At 47.2% G+C, this 21,054-nt stretch overlaps 1 protein-coding gene across 1 annotated transcript; it reads right to left on the bottom strand.

The window, feature by feature from the left end:
* Positions 1 to 1,048: 1,048 nt before the first annotated feature.
* CABLES2 (Cdk5 and Abl enzyme substrate 2) lies at positions 1,049 to 15,625 on the bottom strand. The gene is made up of 10 exons (XM_009893583.1): positions 15,609 to 15,625; positions 8,988 to 9,059; positions 8,715 to 8,807; positions 7,765 to 7,842; positions 6,164 to 6,272; positions 5,331 to 5,496; positions 3,713 to 3,816; positions 3,202 to 3,308; positions 2,057 to 2,261; positions 1,049 to 1,603 (listed from the first exon to the last, which is right to left on the bottom strand). Exons 1-10 carry the CDS (start codon positions 15,623 to 15,625, stop codon positions 1,463 to 1,465), a joined length of 1,092 nt encoding a protein of 363 aa, XP_009891885.1. The 3' UTR covers positions 1,049 to 1,462.
* Positions 15,626 to 21,054: the final 5,429 nt, after the last annotated feature.

Below are 21,054 nucleotides of genomic sequence, written 5' to 3'. Positions count from 1 at the left end.
ATTTACATTACTTTACATATTAGATAGCAGGTCCCTCACCTCAGTACGAGGTCTAGTACTTCATTTAGGAGTCAAACAAATTACAAATTTCTTAGTTGTAATAGCCAAGCATCAGTTTTGTTCCTTGCAAGTGGACACAGTTACTTGTATCATAATATTGCTTCAGAAAATAAACCCAAGAGCCAATACCACAGAAGGTTCCACATATAATCAGAGTTCATTCCCAACCCGGACATTTTAAAAACAAATCAAGGAATAGCCAATGGTCAGAGAAGTTATTTAACCTCTGCGTAAGCATCAGAGCGCTGCTGGGCACCAGCCGTTAAGTGGCTGTTCAGATGTGCAAGAAATGCCAGGTTTATGAGGACCATCACAGTGATGCAATGCCTGGAAGAACGGAGTAAAAAAAGTAGCATTTTAAATATTGAGCATGCTTTGTTTCATTGGCTTAGTTTGGCAGCAGTAGCTCTACTGACTTAAGTATTTGCTCAGAGCACGTAAGACCATATATAATACAGTCGTACTAAAAAGGTGCTTATTTCAGACTACAGAACACTGGAACAAATAAAGATCATAAATGATACATTTGACAGCAAACTGCTCTTAGGCAAGCGCTCATCTTCCACTGAAGAGTGAATTAGGATGGCAATCGCTTTGCTGCGGCTACCTCGTTCAACACGTGGTATTTCACGACAGATTTTCCAACAATCTTTCCTTTTTAAATAAAATGTCTAAGGTATTAATAGTTAACTAAATTAGAATGGAGTCATTTCAGTCTTGCTACTTATACATCTATAGTATTGTAGAGAATAGATGCCCTGTGTATCACTAGTGCAGATATACTGGAATTGTTTTCCTTATATGCAAGGCCAATGCAGGTAAAGAATAACTGGCTATACAAATTCGGGATTCCCCACTAAATAACATAACTAACTTAAAAAGCACTGGTACCAGACCAGCCAGTTTTAGGCACATCTTTAAAAAAATAAAGTATGCATTTCATTAATGTAAAAATGCGAGAAGATTCTTAGAAACATCTGAACTTTATGGTGCACTGGAATGGAAGTGATGCTTCCTTTAGTTTCAAGGAATACAATAAAGGCTTAAAAAACCAAAAAAGAAACAATACCATAGTATTCTTCATAGGGAAGAACAGTTTTAGTAAAACCAAAAAGATAAATAAGGAATAATAAGCAGCCATGACAGCTGACTGGTGAATATTTGTGCTTTAAATGTCCAAAAGAAAATAAAGTTCAATAACTCTTCTCGTACCATCCCCCAGACTTGGCATACGTGTCCATAATCCACACCGACAGTTTAACACCACACTGCAGAGTTCAGAACTAGCCGTAGCCACGGCAGGACGCACACGGCGCACGGAAAGGCCAGTGGCAACTTCCCCAGCAGTGTTCAGTGATGCGATCCCCAGCGCCACCGGCTGTCAGCTGGAACGTAGCTTTGGTTAAGACTGTTGTGTGAGCCGTCTGTAATGAGGTAAAACTTGGTTTTCAGGAAGATAGAGAGCCAGTTCCAAAGCTACGAGGACGGTGAATTCAAAACCGATGAGATCTCTTCTGTTGAATCTGAATCTCTCTTCTAATTTCTATGATAGTGATAACAAAAAAGAGGAGAGGGGGAGAAACAGAATCAGTTAATCCACAAGATACCAACGCAGTGTGAGATTAAGTCAGCGATGCACGGCCTGAGCTGTACCTACAGAATCAAAAGTGTTGCCAGGGATCAGACACGTAAACCAGCTTATCAGCTCAGCTCTGACACCCGCACAGGAGTTACATATCTTTGCCTGAGAAACAGTAAGTGCAAAAATAACCTCACTGTAGGATCAGTAGGACATTAGACTGCACCAGTCAGATAGTTTTAATTAATTAAAAAAAAATAATCAAGAAGGAGCCCCAATGAGACATAAACCTGACTGAAAGAGCTGGTCTTAAATGCAAGCATGCACTGCTGAAAATCTTGGCTTTAATTTTAGTCTTGTTTCACGAGCTAGAGGGAAGGTTTTGACAAAACCTGAAACAAGTCTCATAGTACTTACGTCTATAAGGTGTTTAACTTCATGTTTCCTGAGATCACTGCTGATCTTGGCTGCAAGCAGAACGCAAGCACCAGCACACAGTTTGCGGTTCTGTTTGTTGAGCTTGCCTTGGAGGACGAGCTTCTCAAAGTAAACATAAGCCATGGAGACAGTGACCGGCTCCAGATTGCACTCTTCACTCAGGTTCCGCATCTCTCTCTTTAAACTGGGAATAAGAAAAAAGGCACCCTCTCTAACACGACAGCTTTTATCAAATGCTCTGGAAACACTGCAGTGTTGGAACTCAGAAGAGCATACGGGCAAGACTCCTGTTCAGAAAACCACGACAAGTATTATCCTCGGCTGGAGAAGTCCAGCTGGCAGCAAGCTGGAGCTGATGCACAAACTGATTTAACCTGACTGACAACATCTACTGTGGAAGAACAGTTTTGCATCTGCCCATAAACACCAAGGGCTTAGCTGCCTCACCAACACACAGGCTGCTGCTGTGTGATTCCCTCTGGGCTCCCAAACTGGTTCGTGATTCATATCATAAGACTGAACCCCCATGACCCCCAGAGTACCACATCAAAGCCGTGCAGATCACAGCAGAGGCTGCACAGGGACCTGTCTCCTCCACACCTCGCAGAAGAGTCAGGTCTGAGGGGGACGGCAGACTGGTTTGCACCTTTCCCACAGCGGCTCCTGCCTTCATGAAATGCTTTTCTTTACCGAGACTCCCAGGACCTAACACTCCTCTTTATCCTAGATTCTTGTTAGAGCCCATGGTCATGAGTGAGACTGGTAATTGAAAGGCGAAAATAGCCAGAGGGTCCAGAAAGACAATCTGGTTAGAGTGGGGCTGCACTACAGCCAAACAATCAGTGTTTGTTTCAAGGCTTTACTGTTAATTGGCTATTAGTGTTACTACACCACAGTTGGTGAAACAAAACCCTTTTAGACTGAACCATGAAAAACAACTGTTACCCTTTCTCAGCATCCTAAACATTCCTGCACAGGGCTGTCATCCTACAGTCAGCTCAACTGGCAACTAGAGATTAGCGTTTAATCATATATACTATTAATAGAGCTAGTATTTGCTCCATACAAGTGGAAGATAAAAGCAGCATAGAAGACGTTCTCATTATTGAATGTTTGTTTCTTACCTCCTAATTTTGCTCAGTGTCAACTTTATATGAGGAAACTTCTCTCTAAAGGTTTCATTCATATCCTTTTTAAGGTCCGAGGGTTTCACGTATTCTATGACTGTAGTCTGAAACACAAGAGGGAAAATACATCATTTCTCTTGTCAACAGTACCGACAGCCAAACAAGTCTTCCAAAGACACTAATGCAAACCCAAATTTTATTATTCACAATTTAACAATTCTGTAATGTCCTAAGTAATAGACCATGCTGAATCTCAACTACACACAATGTCGTAAAAAACTAGTAAGCAAATGGTTACAAGAAGCGAATGACAACATGGAGATACATGTCAGGTTGGTCCTCGACAAGCTGAGCGTACAAGCCCAACTATTTGTATTTTTCCTGATCAAATCTCAAAAAGCCACAACTTTTTCTTCCTACAGGAATTTTTCTTCCTCAAGGAAGCTCTTTATAGGAGGATCTTCCAGGCACTCGCTCACTCCCCTGTTCAGGTATGCCAGTCACTCACCATGTAAGAGGCAAAGATGAGAACACGTTTATGTTTTCCACAGGGCCATTGAGGATCATCCAGAAGATTTGGATCATACTCGGCGGCTTCCCCAGCTTCACTTCCTGAGGGAATGAGGAAAGCACATTGGGTCACAAGATACAGAGCTTTAAATTCCCTCTTTAAAGAAGTTTTCAAACAGCAAACAATTTAAGAGTGTCGGCAGATCCCACAGTACGGGCAAACTGCAGCTAGAGTCACACATCTGCATTCCAGAAATGCACCAGTCAGGTATTAGAATTATTAAAAACCCACCCAAGCTCCTTCTCCAGCATGGAGATCGATGGCTGGCTGGATGGGCTGAGGCCAATGGTATGAGCTTCACCAAGCCAAGCGCCGGGTCCTGCCCTTGGGCCACACCAACCCCACGGACACTACGGGCCTGGGGAGGAGTGGCTGGAGAGCTGCCCACGGGACGGTCGGCTGAACGTGAGCCGGCAGTGTGCCCAGGTGGCCAAGAAGGCCAACGGCATCCTGGCCTGCATCAGGAGCAGTGTGGCCAGAAGGAACCGAGAAGTGATCGTCCCTCTGTACTCGGCACTGGTGAGGCCCCACCTCGAGTGCTCTGTTCAGTTTTGGGCGCCGCAGTATAAGAAGGACATTGAGGTGGTGGAGAGGGTCCAGAGAAGGGCCACGGAGCTGTGCGGGGTCTGGAGAGGGTCTTATGAGGAGCGGCTGAGGGCCCTGGGGGTGTTCAGCCTGGAGAAGAGGAGGCTGAGGGGAGACCTTCTCGCTCTCCACAGCTCCCTGACAGGAGGGGGTCGAGAGGTGGGCGTTGGGCTCTTCTCACAAGTTACAGCCCATAGGACAAGAGGCAATGGCGTCGAGTTGCGCCAGGGGAGGTTTAGGTGAGACATTACGAAGAACTTCTGAAAGGGTTATCAAAGACTGGAACAGGCGATTCAGGGCAGCGGTTGATTCGCCATCCTTGGGTGTATTTAAAAGCCGTCTGGTTATGGTGCTCAGGGAGGCGGTTTAGAAGTGGGCCTGGCAGAGTCAGGTAACGGTTGCACTTGATGATCTTTTCCAGCCATAACGATTCTATGATTCTATGTGCTTGACACACCACAAACTAAGGCTGTCATCCACAAATATGCGCAGAAAACTATTACACAGGACTGAATTCGTTTGCCTATAACAGACAGCAGAGTTGTCAGGTTTGTTGTTTTACACAAGAGAAGGGATTCCTGCCACAGACTCTTTGGCTGATGCATTGTTACTGTGGGAGACGGCAAGGAAGACCACCTATACTCACGTACAGCACATGCTTCTTGTTGAGTAACATAAAGCTTCACATTTCCAAGTAAAAGCTTTGCACTCCTTGAATTGCATAAGCAGAACTAGGCCAGATATATGGAGGACGTAAGGATTGTGTGCAAGTCTCAGTCCTAATGTTCAGCGTTTATACTTCATTAACGAGCCTTCTTTACCAGGCTGTGCTAGAACAGCCTCCTTCCAGCTGCAGCACATCCCTCCTAATAACACAATTTACCATTTGCAATTGTTTCAGACACATACATTCCTTTTCTGCTTTTCTGCTGTGTGCACAGGTGATGACAAAGCTGGCGGCTGTCCTTACCAATGTCTGTTCCTGCTGGTATCGTTTTTGCTGTCACAGGTTTGTATCTTGATCCAGGAAGACTCCGAGCAGCACTAGCTCGACACGAGGGAACCACACTATGGCTCTCGGCTTTGCGAACAACCAGGGCATTGGTCGGATACAAGAATTTTGCATAGGACACAACCTTAAAGAAGAGAAAGTTGTAGTAGTTATAGCGGAGAATTTATTGAAAAGCTTATTTCCAGACATCTAGGTTTTTCCAACTCAGAGTCCCCTGGAGTTTGTATTTGGGAGTGGGGACCTTGAAACTGTGGGACAGGAGGAAAGGGAAAAGTTGGATGAGGAACACCTTCCTTCCACGACTTCAGTATGGAAGTGTTGTAGAAGATTTGGTGGGGTGGCAAAAAAAAAAAAAAGGGAGAATTACATCAGTAAAATTCTGGCAGTATATAAATTTAACTAAAGAGGTATAAATTTCACCTGTATTCCTATCAAAACGTCGCTCACATGTTGTGTGAGATATTAGAGTCAAATCAATTCTCCACAAATGGAGGCAGAAGTGATCACGGCCTTCAACAGCCTCCTCAGAAGCAGCTTTATCACAAGCCAAACCTTTCAAACTTTAAGGATCAAAACAAGCTTCCACTGCTTTGAAAAGTTACAGCTTTCACTTTATGGATGGCAAAGCACTGCATAAATCGAGCCTTTTGTCCCAGCATGAAATGGTCCTGGGGTGAAAGCAGCCAGCTTACCCACCCGCTGTCCCCTGCTCCGGTCAGTGGTTTGGTCATCGGCATCACAGATCAAGAGACAGAAAAAAAAAAAAAGAAAAAAAGAAAAAGATTCCTTACCTTGCCATCAGCACCCAGCTCTACTCCTTCCAGTCCAAGCACCATCTCAGTGGAGACTGATACTCCCCCAGAAGGATGTCGTTGCTTCTGGCCTTCCATTTTTAGATCACTAAAAGCAGATAAGCAAAATGCACTGTTGGAAAATGCAGCACACGCTCAGCTTCCTCTATGGTAAACACCAGGTCCACCCACCAGCGACAGCCAGCACCACCAGGTCAGAGTTCCGTGCGAGAACTGTGCAATCCCTCAACCCCATCTCCAAGGAAGCATTAATTTGTAAGTACTCATTTCAAAATTTAGAGATGTTCATTAACTGGAGAATCAGATTTCATATCATTTTAACTCAAATCTGTAACAATACACCTAGCAAATGTAAACTTTTTTTTTTTTTTTTAAATATAGTCTTTCTGCATAAGATCATACCATTTGTTACTGCACTAACGCTCAAACACTTAACAGCAAACATTATTTATATTACTAAGTTTTCCAGGATTAGAAACTTGCCTTTCAATTGCAACTTTCCAACCACTGTGCCCACAACTCAAATTAGCAGACCTCTACTACGGCGCTGGCAGCGTGCAGCTTTGTCCTCTATATTCCAATGCGAAAAAGCCACTTTTGGTTAAAGAACTGCATTGCCAGCTTGCACCCAAGCAGAACCACACGGTGCTCAGAACTGCTCCAAAACAGCTCCAGTGACCTTGCTGCTTTTCTATGAAGTGAGAGAATATTTTCCCATCAACTATTTTTATGGCGAGCGTATTTGCATACAATACAATTCCCACCACTAAACATCCGTTTCCTTTGGCCATAAGTTATGTACAGGACAGAAGCGACAACACAATTGCTTTGCCAAAAGGGGATTAGAATAAAATTAGTGTTTTCTAGGGTATACTTGTAGATCACAGACCTTCACAGAATCAACTTAGACTTCACAAGGGACTGAGCAAAGCTGCAGGGAAATCCCGTTAGCAGGTCTGGTTTCTCGTAAGTGATCATATCGACAGTTCTATACAAAAATGTAGTACAAATACTAAAAGCAGTTTCAGTCAGTCTAAACTGCTTCTGTTTTTCTTAGACTGCAAACAGTGACATTCACGGTTTAGAGCTGAAAACCAGACAAGCACCTTAAACTTATTTAGATGTAACTTCACTATAAAACCTTGAAGGTTTCCAGTAGAGGCAGCAGCATCCTTCCCTGATGCTCCGTATGCTTTTTTGCCAACACAACTGTTCGTTGCACTAAAGACAGTTGATTTCTGACCACTTTAGGAGCATAGGAAATCCTACGCAGCAACAAATCACATCATCTGTTCAAAGTTGGTTTCAGGGATTCCACCGGACTGGAGTGCTTTAAAATGTGGACAAACGCCTGAAGAAAAGCCAACCTTTCCCACTATTTTTCTCGTGGAGTTTGAATGAACACTGACACTGTGGCAATGTCTGATTTTGATAGCAAGCTCTTGTCCTCACACACAAATGGTAAGTGAAGTAAGTTCACCTGCTTCAAAGCAGGAGAGCGACACCAACCACACTCATTTAAAAAGATCTTTTGCAACCAATAGACCAGACATTTCACAAAGCACTTAAAGATGACTCACCTGATCCGTAAACTCTCCCCGTAAGGTAGGATAGAAAAAGCCACACACAGTGTTCGTTTAGCGCAGATTAACACTATCCTGTAAGCAGATGGGAAGAGAGAAGGATAAGAATTAAGATTCAGAAGTTACGAAGCAGCTTTTTACGGAACATGAAGACAGAACTCCTCTTAAATTGCTCCGTAAATTACATAAATACTGCTACGGATTTTGTTTTCTGAAAGCGGCACAAAAGCAGAGGTTTCATCCTGACCCTGTAGGTCCCTAGAGCCAAGCTCTACATCAAAACCCCACGTTCAGTCACTGCCATCACACTGGGAGCTCCTCAAAGGAGATCCTACTCTTTAAATATATATCCGTATTTATGTAATTTTTACATAAGCCTTGTGGAAAGATGTAGACAACACTTTACAATTAGATGAAATCTCACACCTCTATTAATAATAAATATGAATCCGTGTCCCCCCCACTTTCTCTTCTGCCCAGCAACTATGAGCCAAGAATTTGGCTAAACCACACCGTTCCCCTTAAATCCTCCGCAGCTCTAACCTCTCTGTGTGCTGGAGGTAAGAAGGGTGTTAGAAGAGAATGCTTTAACCTCCTCAAAGCAGGATGGCAGAACCATCCCAATATTGCTGCAGATGTCGCAGATGCGAGCACCCACTGCCTTGGATAGACCCATAGAATGGTTGGGGTTGGAAGGGCCTTTGAAGATCATCGAGTCCCACCCCCTGCCCTGGGCAGGGACACCTCCCACTAGACCAGATTGCTCCAAGCCCCGTCCAACCTGGCCTTGAACACCTCCAGGGATGTCTAAGTATGTATAAAATTAACAGGACCCCAAGGGCACCACCTTATCCCCATGGACATGAAACGGCTAATCGCGTTGAACCAGAGCCCACAGCTGAGCACACCCTATTTCACCCGAGTACACCCCGATCTCCAGAAGTTACCTGCTGTTCTTGGTGTCATACTGCCTCATGTTCTTGATGAAGTGCATCTTCTTCAAACTTTTGTGTCTCGGAGACCCAGACAGATGCTTGGTTCTGCAATTATAAAAAAAACCCACCACCACCCGTTAAACGCTCTGGTAGAGCCGTGCCAGTTGTATGATCAGATGGCAGCACTCGCATGCGGGACCTCGGCTACTGGCGTGGCAGAGGGTGGAGGGAGGAGAGGACTGCATGCAACGAGTTGAGATTAATGCTGCTTTTGAAAAAAAGTACCTTCGTACACTGGCATATTCCACTATGTCTTCTAAAAAGTCTAGAGAGCAGCGCTGGGAGATAAAACGCCTTCTGTAAAATGTACAACACCACGAAGAGTGAACAACATTAGTTCCTGGCCTCCGAGTTTATGAACTGCAACAGATCTATGAGCTCTACGAGCTCTGGCACATGGCAGGGGTTTGGATTTTTTTTGCTGAAAGAGTGCTTAACCAAGAGTTTCAAGCTCCTAAAAAGGCCAAGAACTTGTCTCCCCCTCCAGGACGCTTGACGTACATATTTATACCAACACCATTCACTATCTTCAACAGATAAGAACATCTACCTATAAGTTAAACACCTAAAAAGCTTCCAAATACTCATTTAAAATCTTACAAGAAATATTGCAAAAAGCCCCCCCTCATCAAGCCAAGGGAATAAGTCTTTTTATATCAATCTGTGGACAGATACAAGTACGTCTGTCTGATGACCGAACATCTGTGCGTGTTCTCGGTTCAGAACACAGCCGTCCCGGCTGCAGGAGTCGGCAGACTGAGAGTCTGTGCCGGGAGCTCAATAAAATTGACAGATCTCTCCGGAAAACAATAGAGAGGGCTATTAGAGGAGGCAAAGAATATTCAGTACCCAACTGAAATCACAGAATGGAAGATGCAAGGAGAATATACAGTAGGAATCGTGTGAGTTAGTGTAACAGTAATAGGATATTACATTTAAGCAAAAAAAATAGACCTTGCCAAAGTAAGATGCATTACTATTGTCAAAGTCAAGACATCCTTTGTTGGCAGAGATTTACAAAGGAATTATGAGGCTATGACTGCAATTTCCACAGGAACAATGCACTCGGATTCAACTGCCACAACCAAAACACTGACACTACAACTATCGGATTCCGTATTTTCTGCTGTTGTTTAGGCGCACATTTTTAGCACAAGCTACACGCATTCACGTCCAAGGTTTTCTTCCAAAGTGACGCAGTAACTCAACTAATGGACAATACCACCATAGAAGTCAATGCAGAAGCGGCATACAAGACACACGTTGCAGGACTCTGGTTTGACAAGATCTCCTTTTGGAAAAAAATTCCAACTTAAAGCTGCATCAGAGCTCTGGCACCCAGGAGCGGCCAAACCGCTCACACCGACCACGGCCAGGCTCTCATGCCTGGAAGTTAACACCCAACACCAAAGCAAAAGCACAGCACCTTGGGTTGGTGTGTGGGGGGGGAACAGAAGAGGTCAAGAAAAATGGGATTTTTTAATTGCTAACAGGTATAGAAAAGTTTTCACACAGCAAAGCCGTTTACAGTTTCAGCTGATTCGAGTTAAAGATTGAAAAAAGCTACTTGGGATTTAAGCGTGGTGTTGAAGCACAGCACTTCAGGATTTTGAAAGAGCCCAACGATCTGCTCGTAGCAGTTACTCTGCCTTTCCTCCTCTCCAGCTCGAGCTGAGGAAGAAACCAAACCACATATTTTGTTAGCACAGAAGAGATGCACCAGAGTTCTGGACATGAACAAAATCTGGCTACTTTTTCTTAAGCACTGTGTCTAAAAACTCACGTTGTCTGAGTTACAAAACAGGGGCTTTCGCCTCTTTTCCCCCTTCTTGCAAGTTATTTCTTCTCTCCTGTGCTACCGCCAGAGCTGCCGGCCAAAAGATGTGCCAGCGAGATGTGGCAGTTTCCCTCTGCATGGCACATCGCCGAGACACAGGACTTGCTATAAAATTATGGATTTCCACAACCAAGCAGATTACCCGTACCAGGAGCGTCTGTCCCTCTTGCTTCAATGCATAGCAGGAACACGAAAACCGGCACTTTAGAAAAGATGGTGTTCTGGTATTCTTCCTTGTACATGGACATAAATGTCACTTCAATCTGAGTATTCCTGAAACCAGGTTAGTTCCTCATTCCTCACCACAAGTTCAAGAGAAACAATTTATCATTTTTTCTGTGTCTTCAAGCCCATCAATGGAATGAATTTCAAATCTGCTTACAATCTCCTTAACGAAATACAATTACTGCCCTTTCCCAGTGCATCTATAGTAATTTAAGCTCCCACATAAAACTGTATTTTGTCCCCTAGAAGGAAACTGCCTCAGCAGCTCTGTTCAGGCATTCTTAAAAGAAAAAAAAAAGACCACAGCTCCAACAGGTAGGAGGATGAAAAATTAGTGTCCCTTTCTGTAAACACAAGAGAGGTAAATCCTCCCCCAGGACTAACACCTTCAGCGTTGCTGGACACTGCCTCCTGCAAATCAACAGCTTCCAGGGGCGCCACTGAATGAAGAACATTCCTGGCACAGCTTCAATGCCCTTCAGCAGCACTTCGGTTTTAAAATTAGTTTTGGTTTTTTGTTTTTTTTTTTTTTGCTTTTCAGTGAGAACCTAACAGGAGAGTTCAACGCATTACACATGGTTCTCCACTCTACTGTGGCATCCAACCTGTAATAAAAAAACCGTTTCGTGAAATGCGAAGACCAATCTCAAACCTCCCGGCAGGGATGCAGTCGGTAACGTCCCCGGCCTTCCTCCCCTCCTGGGGGGGACCTGGCGAGCAAAGGGGAAACACGGCTGACACCAGTCACTACAGGCACTGGTACACAAAAAAAGCACGTGCTTCTATAAAAGGCTGGATTGGGATGTAACTGGATGGGTCGGGAAAGCCACAGCTAGAGCCTCACCAGTAACTCCAGTGCTGTAGGTGCAACTGCCTGAAGAGTCAACAAAGATGGGCAGACCACCATGGACAGGCTGGAGAATCGGATACAGAGAAACCCAACGAAGTTCAACAAGGGCAAGTGTAGGGTACTGCATGTGGGGAGGAATAACCCCATGCACTGGTACAGGCTGGGGGCTGACCTGCTGGAGAGCGGCTCCGTGGAAAGGGACCTGGGAGTGCTGGGGGACAACAGGATGGCCACGAGCCAGCAATGTGCCCTGGTGGCCAAGAAGGCCAATGGCATCCTGGGGGGCATCAAGCAGAGCGTGGCCAGCAGGTGGAGGGAGGTCACCCTCCCCCTCTACTCTGCCCTGGTGAGACCGCATCTGGAGTACTGTGTCCAGTTCTGGGCTCCCCAGTTCAAGAAGGACAGGGAACTGCTGGAGAGGGTCCAGCAAAGGGCTACAGAGATGAGGAGGGGACTGGAGCATCTCTCTGCTGAGGACTTGGGTCTCTTTAGTCTGGAGAAGAGAAGACTGAGGGGGGATCTTATCAACGCTGATCAATACTCAAAGGGAGGTGCCGGGGGGATGGGAACAGTCTGTTTCCAATGAGGCCCAGTGACTGGACAAGAGCGAACGGGCACAAATGTGACCATGGGCAGTTCCATCTCCACCTGAGGAGGGCCTTCTCTGCTGTGAGGGCGGCAGAGCAGTGGCAGAGGCTGCCCAGAGAGGTGGGGGAGTCTCCCCCTCTGGAGCCATCCCAAACCCGCCTGGACGCCGTCCTGTGCCACTGCTGGAGGTGCCCCTGCTCTGGCGGGGGGTGGGATGGGGGAGCTCCAGAGGGCCCTTCCAGCCCTCACCAGGCTGCGATTCTGAGACCCATCGGGAGCATCACACCTTCTGAACACCACCTCGCCTTCTCAGGAACAGGGACAAGGGACAACCACCTCAACCTGCGGCTCCGTATGAGCGTATCTGGCAGTACAAGCCTGCCGCAGCGGAGGGAGGATCCTGCCCCTCGACTCAAAACCACAATGACTCATCCCCGCTCTGCCAACAGGAAACTCCATTTTTAGCTACGCTTGTAAATAAGATTTTCTGTCCTCAAGTGAAGCTGTCACCTTGGAGGAATCCCAGATGCTGAGCAAGACGCTCTCCCTCCAATTTTGAAGCAGGGTGTACGAAAAGAGGTCGCACTAATCCAGTTAGAGTACCCAAACCAGTCTGTCTGCTCAAGACGACGTCTTACAGCAACACAGCTCCCTCGCTGCGCCCGAGACACTCTCGCCTAATTCCTCAGTGCCACTAACGCACTGAGCTTCTTTATTAGGTAGTGCAGTACTCGGGAGTATGCTACAAAATTTAACACTTTTTGAGTAGTCTGCACTTATATTTTCATATATATATATATACACACACATATATTTGTTTTAGTTTGAGCGGTCTTCTCCCGCAGCCATTCCACACTCCAGCGACTGGCAGCACAGGGTCGCTTCAGCGGCTGCGGGCTTTGATGAAAAAAACGTCAAGTCACATATCTTGTGCTAAGCAGCTTCACCGAGGACAACACTGCTTGCTTGTGCTCCGATCCACTGGAATTCAAAGGATTTTAAGTAGTTTACACAGAACGTTTGTTGCCAAATAATAAATACTAAACCAGAACACCAACGTCTACACGTGCACTGCAAGTTACCCGGCGCGCACCCTCACCGTCACGCTACCCAACAATCAGAAATGGAAGCAGCCAATATGAAAATGTTAATGAGTTCTGTGGAGCAGGCTGTAATTACAACAGTATCCTCAAGAAAGCCCAACAGGCGCTTTCGAACGATTTCCTTGACAAGCTCTAGAGGGTTTGCTTCTTTGCAGGTCCTTGGCCAGGAGCTCACTTCTGGGTGCTTCCCCCCAACTATTTTAGGAACCGATAAAGCAGGATCCTCCCAGAACTTCAACATTAAGCCATTAAATTGTGTTTACACAGCCAGCACCTCCGAGGGCACCCATCGAGAGAGAAAACACCCGCGGCATGTGCTCAGAGATAAGGGGCTATCAAGCAGAGGAATTCTGGATTACGCCTTGGCTTGTTATCTCCACACGCACACACGGACGCACACAATCCAACACCCCTGCCAAATCCCTGATGACCTAAACACTTAAAAAAAAAAAAAAGCCCACAAAAAAAAATCTCGTGTTCAGATAAAAAGCCCAACTACTTATGTTCAGAGGTGCATTTTGACTCCTGCCCTGGGAAGCAGTAGCCAGCCCTCACATCTATCCTTTCTGATGGATTTCCAGCTGAGGAGACCCAACTTCTGAGTGCTTCCAGCTTCAGAATTGTCCTCTCCCGGTCCTGCTGGTGCCCCACCAAGCACTGGAAGAGAAACTCTCCACAGAAGGTGACCAACCCTGGAGGAACGTCACACAGGGTCCCCGGCCCTGAGGCTGCCACAGCTCTGAAGTGTTCCCAGCAGAAGGGGACACAGCTAAGAGCAATCTATGTATAGCACCAGTAATCCCTACAAGTCCCATCTTGCGAATTGAAAGGAAAAAGCTGGTTAAGTCACAGCTCCAAATAAAAGGACAGTGACCTTTCTGATGGCTTGGCAAGAGCGTTCCCCCTTCCCACCCATGGGCTGGGCGACCTGCAGACACCCAAGAGGACAAGGATAGTTTGGAGATGTTGCTGCAGTTGGAAGGGTCCAAGTTGACTATTCTTTAGGAGTTATTAGAGTTGAATGCAAAAGAGACGCTAACCCTGTGCTATCAGCCATGGCTTCAGGCACAGGGAAGCCTCTTCCACGCCTGCTCCTGGGCCACCAGGTCCTCCAGCGTGCCCCTGCTCAGCACCGCCAGGCATGGAAACAAGCAGCCCTCATGAATCTCATTCTAACCCCAACATTGGGCCTTATGGTGGTCAAGGATCTTAATTAAGCCCCTGTGTGCAGCGGCTATTTGGCCATTTTGAAGCTTTTCCTCTGTTCTGCACTTCTGGTTCCTGCCTTTCCGTCGGCTGCTCTCGGTCCTTCCCAAAGGGCTACACCAGAAGTTTCTAAAATGTCCCTGGGATTCTCCTCCCATCCCAACTAAACCCCCCCCACGTGTCCCACGGACAGGTTGCGCTCTGAGCCGACCCCACAGCCGATGTTCAATCAGCACTCCGCTATTTTCACCCACGAGCGCGTCCCCGCTCCTGCAGTCCATCTTCTGCCGTGACTTCTCACCCTCATCACCTCCAGGACCCCCAAGCCCCATGCCACCAGCGTTGGAAGATGCTGCCGAGCCAGACAGTAACATCACTTGAGACCTCCTGCAGCCAGAGGGACCGGTGTGGCGTATCTGCGTCAGAGGGAGTCGCATCCATCGCCCTTTGGTGGGGGAAGGATGTCATGTCATGCCATGCCACGCCGCGCCGCATGCGCCCACGGCCCCCGGGCACGGGGCTAAAATTAGCAGCAAGGCTTATATCCTCTGTTGCTCTTTAGCCATGCATACTGCTAATAGATGGGTGGAATGGGGGAGGTCAAGGATTTTTTAATTACTGTGTAAAATTAGGGGCTAATAGAATTTGGTCTCCTATTTCTCACTTGGAAGAGTTTTATTTTAATATGGATGTCCCTTTGTAAGGTCCCTTACACGCCTCAGTATAATCACTGCTGTCAGGGAACTGAGTTATTAATATAACAAGGACAAAAATCATTTATTGGTTTTTGGAAGCACTAGCTTAGTAACAACTGTCAAAGGTAATTGCACAAGAAATCCAGATCCCAAATCCTGTTTACAACAGGAAGACATACCTGTCACATTTGTTTTGCCAAGACATATTTTAAAGATTAAGCTGTATCATTTTCCTTCCTTAGGGGCGAGCCAACAACCCGATACACACCGTGCTTCGGTTTGACTGGGTAAAATCCCGGCATCAAGGGATTAAGAAAAACCAGTTCCCGTTTTTAAGCTTACTGTTTCGCAACTGCCATGACTTTTGCAGCCCGGGAGACGGTCGCTGGTTTCCAACTGCATCTCAGCACGGAGGAGCGGGAGCGTCCCTGTCCTCCCACCGGCGCCCCGTGCCGTACCACCCTCTGTGCTTACGGCCACGAGTTTCCCCGCTCAAAAGCCGACTGCGTACGGCTCACCGGTAGCAACAAGTTCTCAGTAATTAAAGCCAAAAGAAGTCAGAGACCACATTTGTACAGAATGACATATACAAATGAGTCTACGCCATGACGTGCCCGGTGCGCAGCGAGCCGTTCCCCGGGATGGATGGTTCCAGCTCCGACGTTCCAGGGGCGGCAGTGGCAGAGGGGACACCCCGCGGGGCCGCTCATAACCGTACAGCCAAGTGCTGCTTCTTCACCGGGTCTGCCACACGCGGCTTTGCGGCACCACAAACGTGCGGTTTGGGTTGCAGGTCACCCTCCCGGCAGCTCCTTCTGGCATTGGGTTCACCATCAGACTGCCAGGGAATAAATCCAAGTCTCGCAGCGGGGCTAGGTTAAGTTATTCCTCCAGGTAATCTTCATTTTAAAGAGTAAACGCAAATTAGCCGCGTGAGCATGGAAAGTACTTTTATGCTTCAGAGCAGGTCCCTCTGTGAGGCCTCGGGCTGAGGGAGGAGGCCCAATTCCTTCACCTTTGTGTTCTTATTTAAGGTTTGTTGGCAAAACTGATGGGCACCTGGTCCCAAACCTCCAGCAGAACATCCCGCAGCGCTCAAGCCCAGCTGCGGGCAAGGGAGAGGTGTCACCAACCCACGAGATGGGCAAAGAGGAACAGAAAAGAAGTATAATTCAAATGAAGGTGGAGGCAGAGCCAGCGAGAAGCTCACTAAGCCTGGAGAGTTTTAGATACTAACAAGGAAAGAAATCAGATACTCTTCACAGCGGCTGCGACTTCGCTGCTGATTCACAACCCCACACGATTAAGACCTAACGCCACCAGGAACCAGGCTTTGTATTCGCTCCGTCTCATAAATCACACTGTTTTGGTGCTAAGACTGTTTAGACAATCCAAGGATAAAATAATGCCTTCCAGTAAGTCTTATGAAAGCCATCTGGTGCGACAGAACCGCCAAACCAGATGTAAGGTTTGCCGTACCCAGAGCCCACTCCTAAAATCCCCGCTGCTTCCCACGAAGCAAACTACATGTGCTGGCCAGGACACAACCAGTAACTGTATTTCTCCAAATTTCTACTGGTTTCTGGAGGTGTTCCTAGCTCACCAGCCCCGTTCCCTCTGTGCTTTGTGCTCTGCTCACTGAGTGCTGAACCACTGACCAAAACAGGTAAGGGCAATGCAAAGCGTGTCCTTGATAACGCTGGGGGCATTATGCTAGAAATATTCACGCACTTCCCTGAGAGATGATGCTGTCATTTCGTCACGTGCCTTGTTAAAATAAAAGCCTTTGGCACAATAAAACTATAAAACCATAGAATCGTCGAACAGTTTAGGTTGGAAGGGACCTTAAAGATCATCTAGTCCCAACCCCCCTGCCACAGGCAGGGACACCGAACCAACTGCGAGCACTGTTAATTCTGTACAGACTCGTCTGCCTGGGGAGCAAAGTTACTTTAAAAGCCTCTGGACTCTTTTAAATGAAGAGGGCAAATAACCTCGGTTGTCTGACCCAGAGCCCTTCGCAGAGATGTGCGGGACACACAGACATGGATTTTCTGGAAGTTTCCTGCTAGGCATACAGCTTTCTGATTAAATTACCAGGCTGGGAACGTCAGATAATAAATACTACAGGCAGCTGTAAATTAAAAAAAATTTAACATTGGACACATGTAATTCACCTGCAGTTGCCAACACAAGAGAAAGTTGTTGAAGCAAACTGTGCTTGCCGAGGAGACTTAACATTTCAGCTGGCTTTTAAATAAAGTTCAGGTTTAGAATATGTTCCTTTCCAGCCCCAAGCAGCACATCCCAGTCTCTCTTCACGCCTGAAAGGTCAAAGCTCGCAGGCTCTGACAGATCTTGCTGCTTCCTGAAAAGCACCATGTGGGCTCAGGTTATTCCAAATAAGGCTCAGAAATGAAAATTAAGACTTTAAAACACTTTACTTCATCCATCTCAACAAAATCTGTTTATTGGCGGAGGGGTTTTTTTTAAATATTTATATTTCTTGAAGTGTAAACAGCAGCTAGGCTGACAGTAGGCTAAAACACCACATTAACCATCATAAGCATAAAAGCCTGACCAAGCCTTTCTGCCATTCCAGCCCAAGAGCTAATTTGATCACACCTATGTCAGCAAGCCGGCATCCAATTAACACTTGAAAGCAGAGTTGGTCCAAAGCGTTGCTGTTATCAACTGCTGTTTAAACTCCCACCCTTAAAATGACCTAAATTAGCTCAGTCATTTCTGATTTATCAGCAACCACGAACATTTGGTTCAGCGCCCTGACCACTGAACATCAAGGACATTAAAGCATCACTTCCAAATAATTTAGTCTCCCTATTTATTCTTAGGCACAGCAAGATGCAGCGAATCAATGGCAAACACGCTATATACTTCACGCTATACCGAAACCTTGGAAGCACCACAACAAGCACTGACATTCAGGGCTGTTATTCCCATTCTTCCTGCTTCCATAACTTGGCTATTTTCGGGGCCCTCTCTTATCTGTGTTTCCCCAGAAGGCTCTGCCAGCTTCAGACCCAGTTGCAGAAATTCATTAAAAAAAAAAAATAATCTGTGAATGCCGATTTGTTCCCTGTTTGCTGCCTCCCTCCGCTGCTTTGTGTGAGGCTCCTTCTTAGAAAGAACAAAAGAACAGAGCGGGATGGAAAAGAAGAAGGGAGGAGGGATGGCGAGCAGATGAGGCAAGCTGGCGTAACACAGAGTTGTACTTTGAAATCCTGCAAACTGAAGGTTCCTTAGGAAAACAAGAGCGGAAGGTTAAAGTCGGAAGTCTGCAACGCTCAGCCAGCAGCGCAACGAAAGCGAGCACCCAGAGCCAGCGGTGCCTCCGAGGCAGCGCACACCGCTGAAGTTTCCATCCTAAAGGACCTGACAGCTACCGAGCGACGCCGAGACACTCCGCGCTACACCAGCTGAGCACATCACCCGCTCCTGGGGTCGCACCGAAGGTCCTGCCTCTGGCTAATAAATAAGCACCGACTGTAGCAGAGGTGCCGTCGCAACCCGCCCCGAGCTACGCCGGCCACCCGCAGCGGCTTCTTTGCGATTTCGCCGTCAAGTCAAACTAGGTGAAGTTTTGTAATAAAACTCTGCCCCGGGAAACTGCCGCTTCTAGATAAAGCGATCTCCACAGATGGGGTTGAGCCCCAGCGCGATGAAAGCCCCGGGCATGGCAGGGGACTGCCACGGCCCCGGTGACAGCGGACCCGGAGCCCCTTCAGCCCGGGCTCCCCGTGTGCCTACGGGCGGCTCCACCGAGGGCGATTCAATGCAGCTCTTGACAGTGACTAAAAAAGGACTCCGAGGAGAGCAGCTGCCTTAAGTGGGCACCAAAGATTAGATGTCCGGAGTCGCAGCGTAGATTCCACCTCCCCCTCCCCTCTGATGACTTCATACGCCCGTATATTTGCACGACGCACGCCGTCAACCTCTCCAGAGTGGCAACATTACCGTACGGCGAAACAATGCCCAGATGCCCAAGAACCACTAAAAGGAAATCCATTTTGTAATTGATTGTTGATTTCTGAGTCTCATTTCGCAAACCGCACGCCACACAGAAGGGGAATCAGCACAACCACCACCGTCCTGCAGGAAAGAGAGTCCCCAAATCACTCCTCGTGCATTTGCAACATGAGGAGACGCCGCCGTTCTGCAGGGATGAAGGGAGGGATGCTCTGTCGCACAGCAAAGCACGGAACTGCCCAGCCAAAAAGCAAAGTGCTTCAAGTCCCTCATCCTGCAAGTCACGGGTGAAATCGTAATTACAGAGGGACGGTCCATCTCACCCACTCCTGTGCCCAGTGTCACTGGGAGATGCGTTGGGTTCACCACATCCCCACAGGCAGCGTCAACCCCCCTTTTTGTCAGAAGATGTATGTATCTCCGTGTAAAGATGTGGATCTTCTGCCTGATAGTTTTAGTGGATGGTTTCCACTTACTCTTTTCTTCTTTAAAGACAAAAAGTAGAGGAACTCTCACTCCAAACCACCCTCCTAAGTAGTATACAAAATGATTAATGCAATACAATGTACCCTTTCTGCCATCTCTTCCAAGCTGAAAAATCACAGTCTGTTTTGTTGTTACTCAGACAGAAGCCCTTTCATTCCCTCCATCACCTCCTCACATTTCTCTCTACCTTTTATTTCTGATTTATCATTCTTTTCAGGCGGATGGTTAGAATTACTATAGTAGAACACAACAGCTGAAATCAGATGCCAAGGGAGGAGGCAGGAAAGGCATCAAACGGGAAGATCTTAGGAATATTTTGTATTGACTTGGCGTGGGAAGGGGAAGGATCGAATCGTTTACATGAACTCCATCAGTCCAGAATTCGGTACGCACAGGCGCTCCGAATGTCACAGCCGCAGAGGTACCTGCGCTTGTAAAGCTCCTGATGCAAAATTTGCCCTCAAGAGCTTTACCTACAACATTAAAGCGACGAAATGAATCATGCAGCGCTTGGCACGCTGCCTTTTGCGGGCCAGGAGCGCCATGGAGGAGCTGTGCCACAGGGACACCCGCTCTTCAGGCTTCCCCGCACGCGCGGGGCGTCCACCCAGCGCAGCCCAGCTGCCCTTTCTCCAGCAAGTGAGGGAAGAACGGTCCCTTCTGTTACGGGAAAAGGGCAACGGGTGGTAAATGACCGTTCAAGAAGGAAAAAACCCAGGAGGGACACACAAGAGGACTCCCCCAACCTTACTGACCAACGGCTACTTCTCTTTCAATTCATTCCAACTTCCAAGTGGCCGTTTGCTGGGGAGATGTGGGACACCTCCATGGGGATATGCGGGACACCTCCGCTGGGAGATGCACACCAAAAGGGAACACCCATGGACTGCATTAGCAAAGCTCCCCAGGTTTAGAGCATAGACACCACCATCTCTACTCCGGCTCGCTAACGATGCGCTGGAAGCGGCTACAAAGGCCACGGAGACTTAAAGGCTTTGATAGGGCTTTGCCTACTACCTGCAGGCTGAGGGCCAGCGCGCTTTGCAAAGCTGTTTATGCAAGAAACAAAAAAAAAAAAAAAAGAAAAGAGTTCCTTCAGAGCTCAAATCCCCCAAATCCGAGCGAGAGCCCGCCGGGATCAGAAACCCCAAAGCTTCCAAGGCTGAGAGACGTCCCTTGGAAAGGTGGGGGTAACCCTGTGCTGAAGGCCACAACACCCCCCCCAGCCTGGCCCCGACCTCCCAGCGTACAAACATTTTATTAATACACAGAATTCCCGCCCGGAGGAGCGGCGGAGCTGAGGCGAAGGCGCTAC

This window comes from Charadrius vociferus, unplaced genomic scaffold, assembly GCF_000708025.1.
Source record: "Charadrius vociferus isolate BGI_N301 unplaced genomic scaffold, ASM70802v2 scaffold259, whole genome shotgun sequence".
Taxonomy (NCBI): Eukaryota; Metazoa; Chordata; class Aves; order Charadriiformes; family Charadriidae; genus Charadrius; species Charadrius vociferus.
Note: the sequence above shows the minus strand (reverse complement) of the source record. Positions and strands in the feature narration are given on the sequence as shown.

Excerpts from the sequence above, each read along its gene's own strand:
- CABLES2 (XM_009893583.1), bottom strand. Across the intron at positions 3,309-3,712 it reads TCATCTTTGCCTCTTACATG|ACTACAGTCATAGAATACGT; the intron begins GTGAGTGACTGG and ends CTTGTGTTTCAG. Across the intron at positions 2,262-3,201 it reads ACACTGAGCAAAATTAGGAG|TTTAAAGAGAGAGATGCGGA; the intron begins GTAAGAAACAAA and ends TCTTATTCCCAG.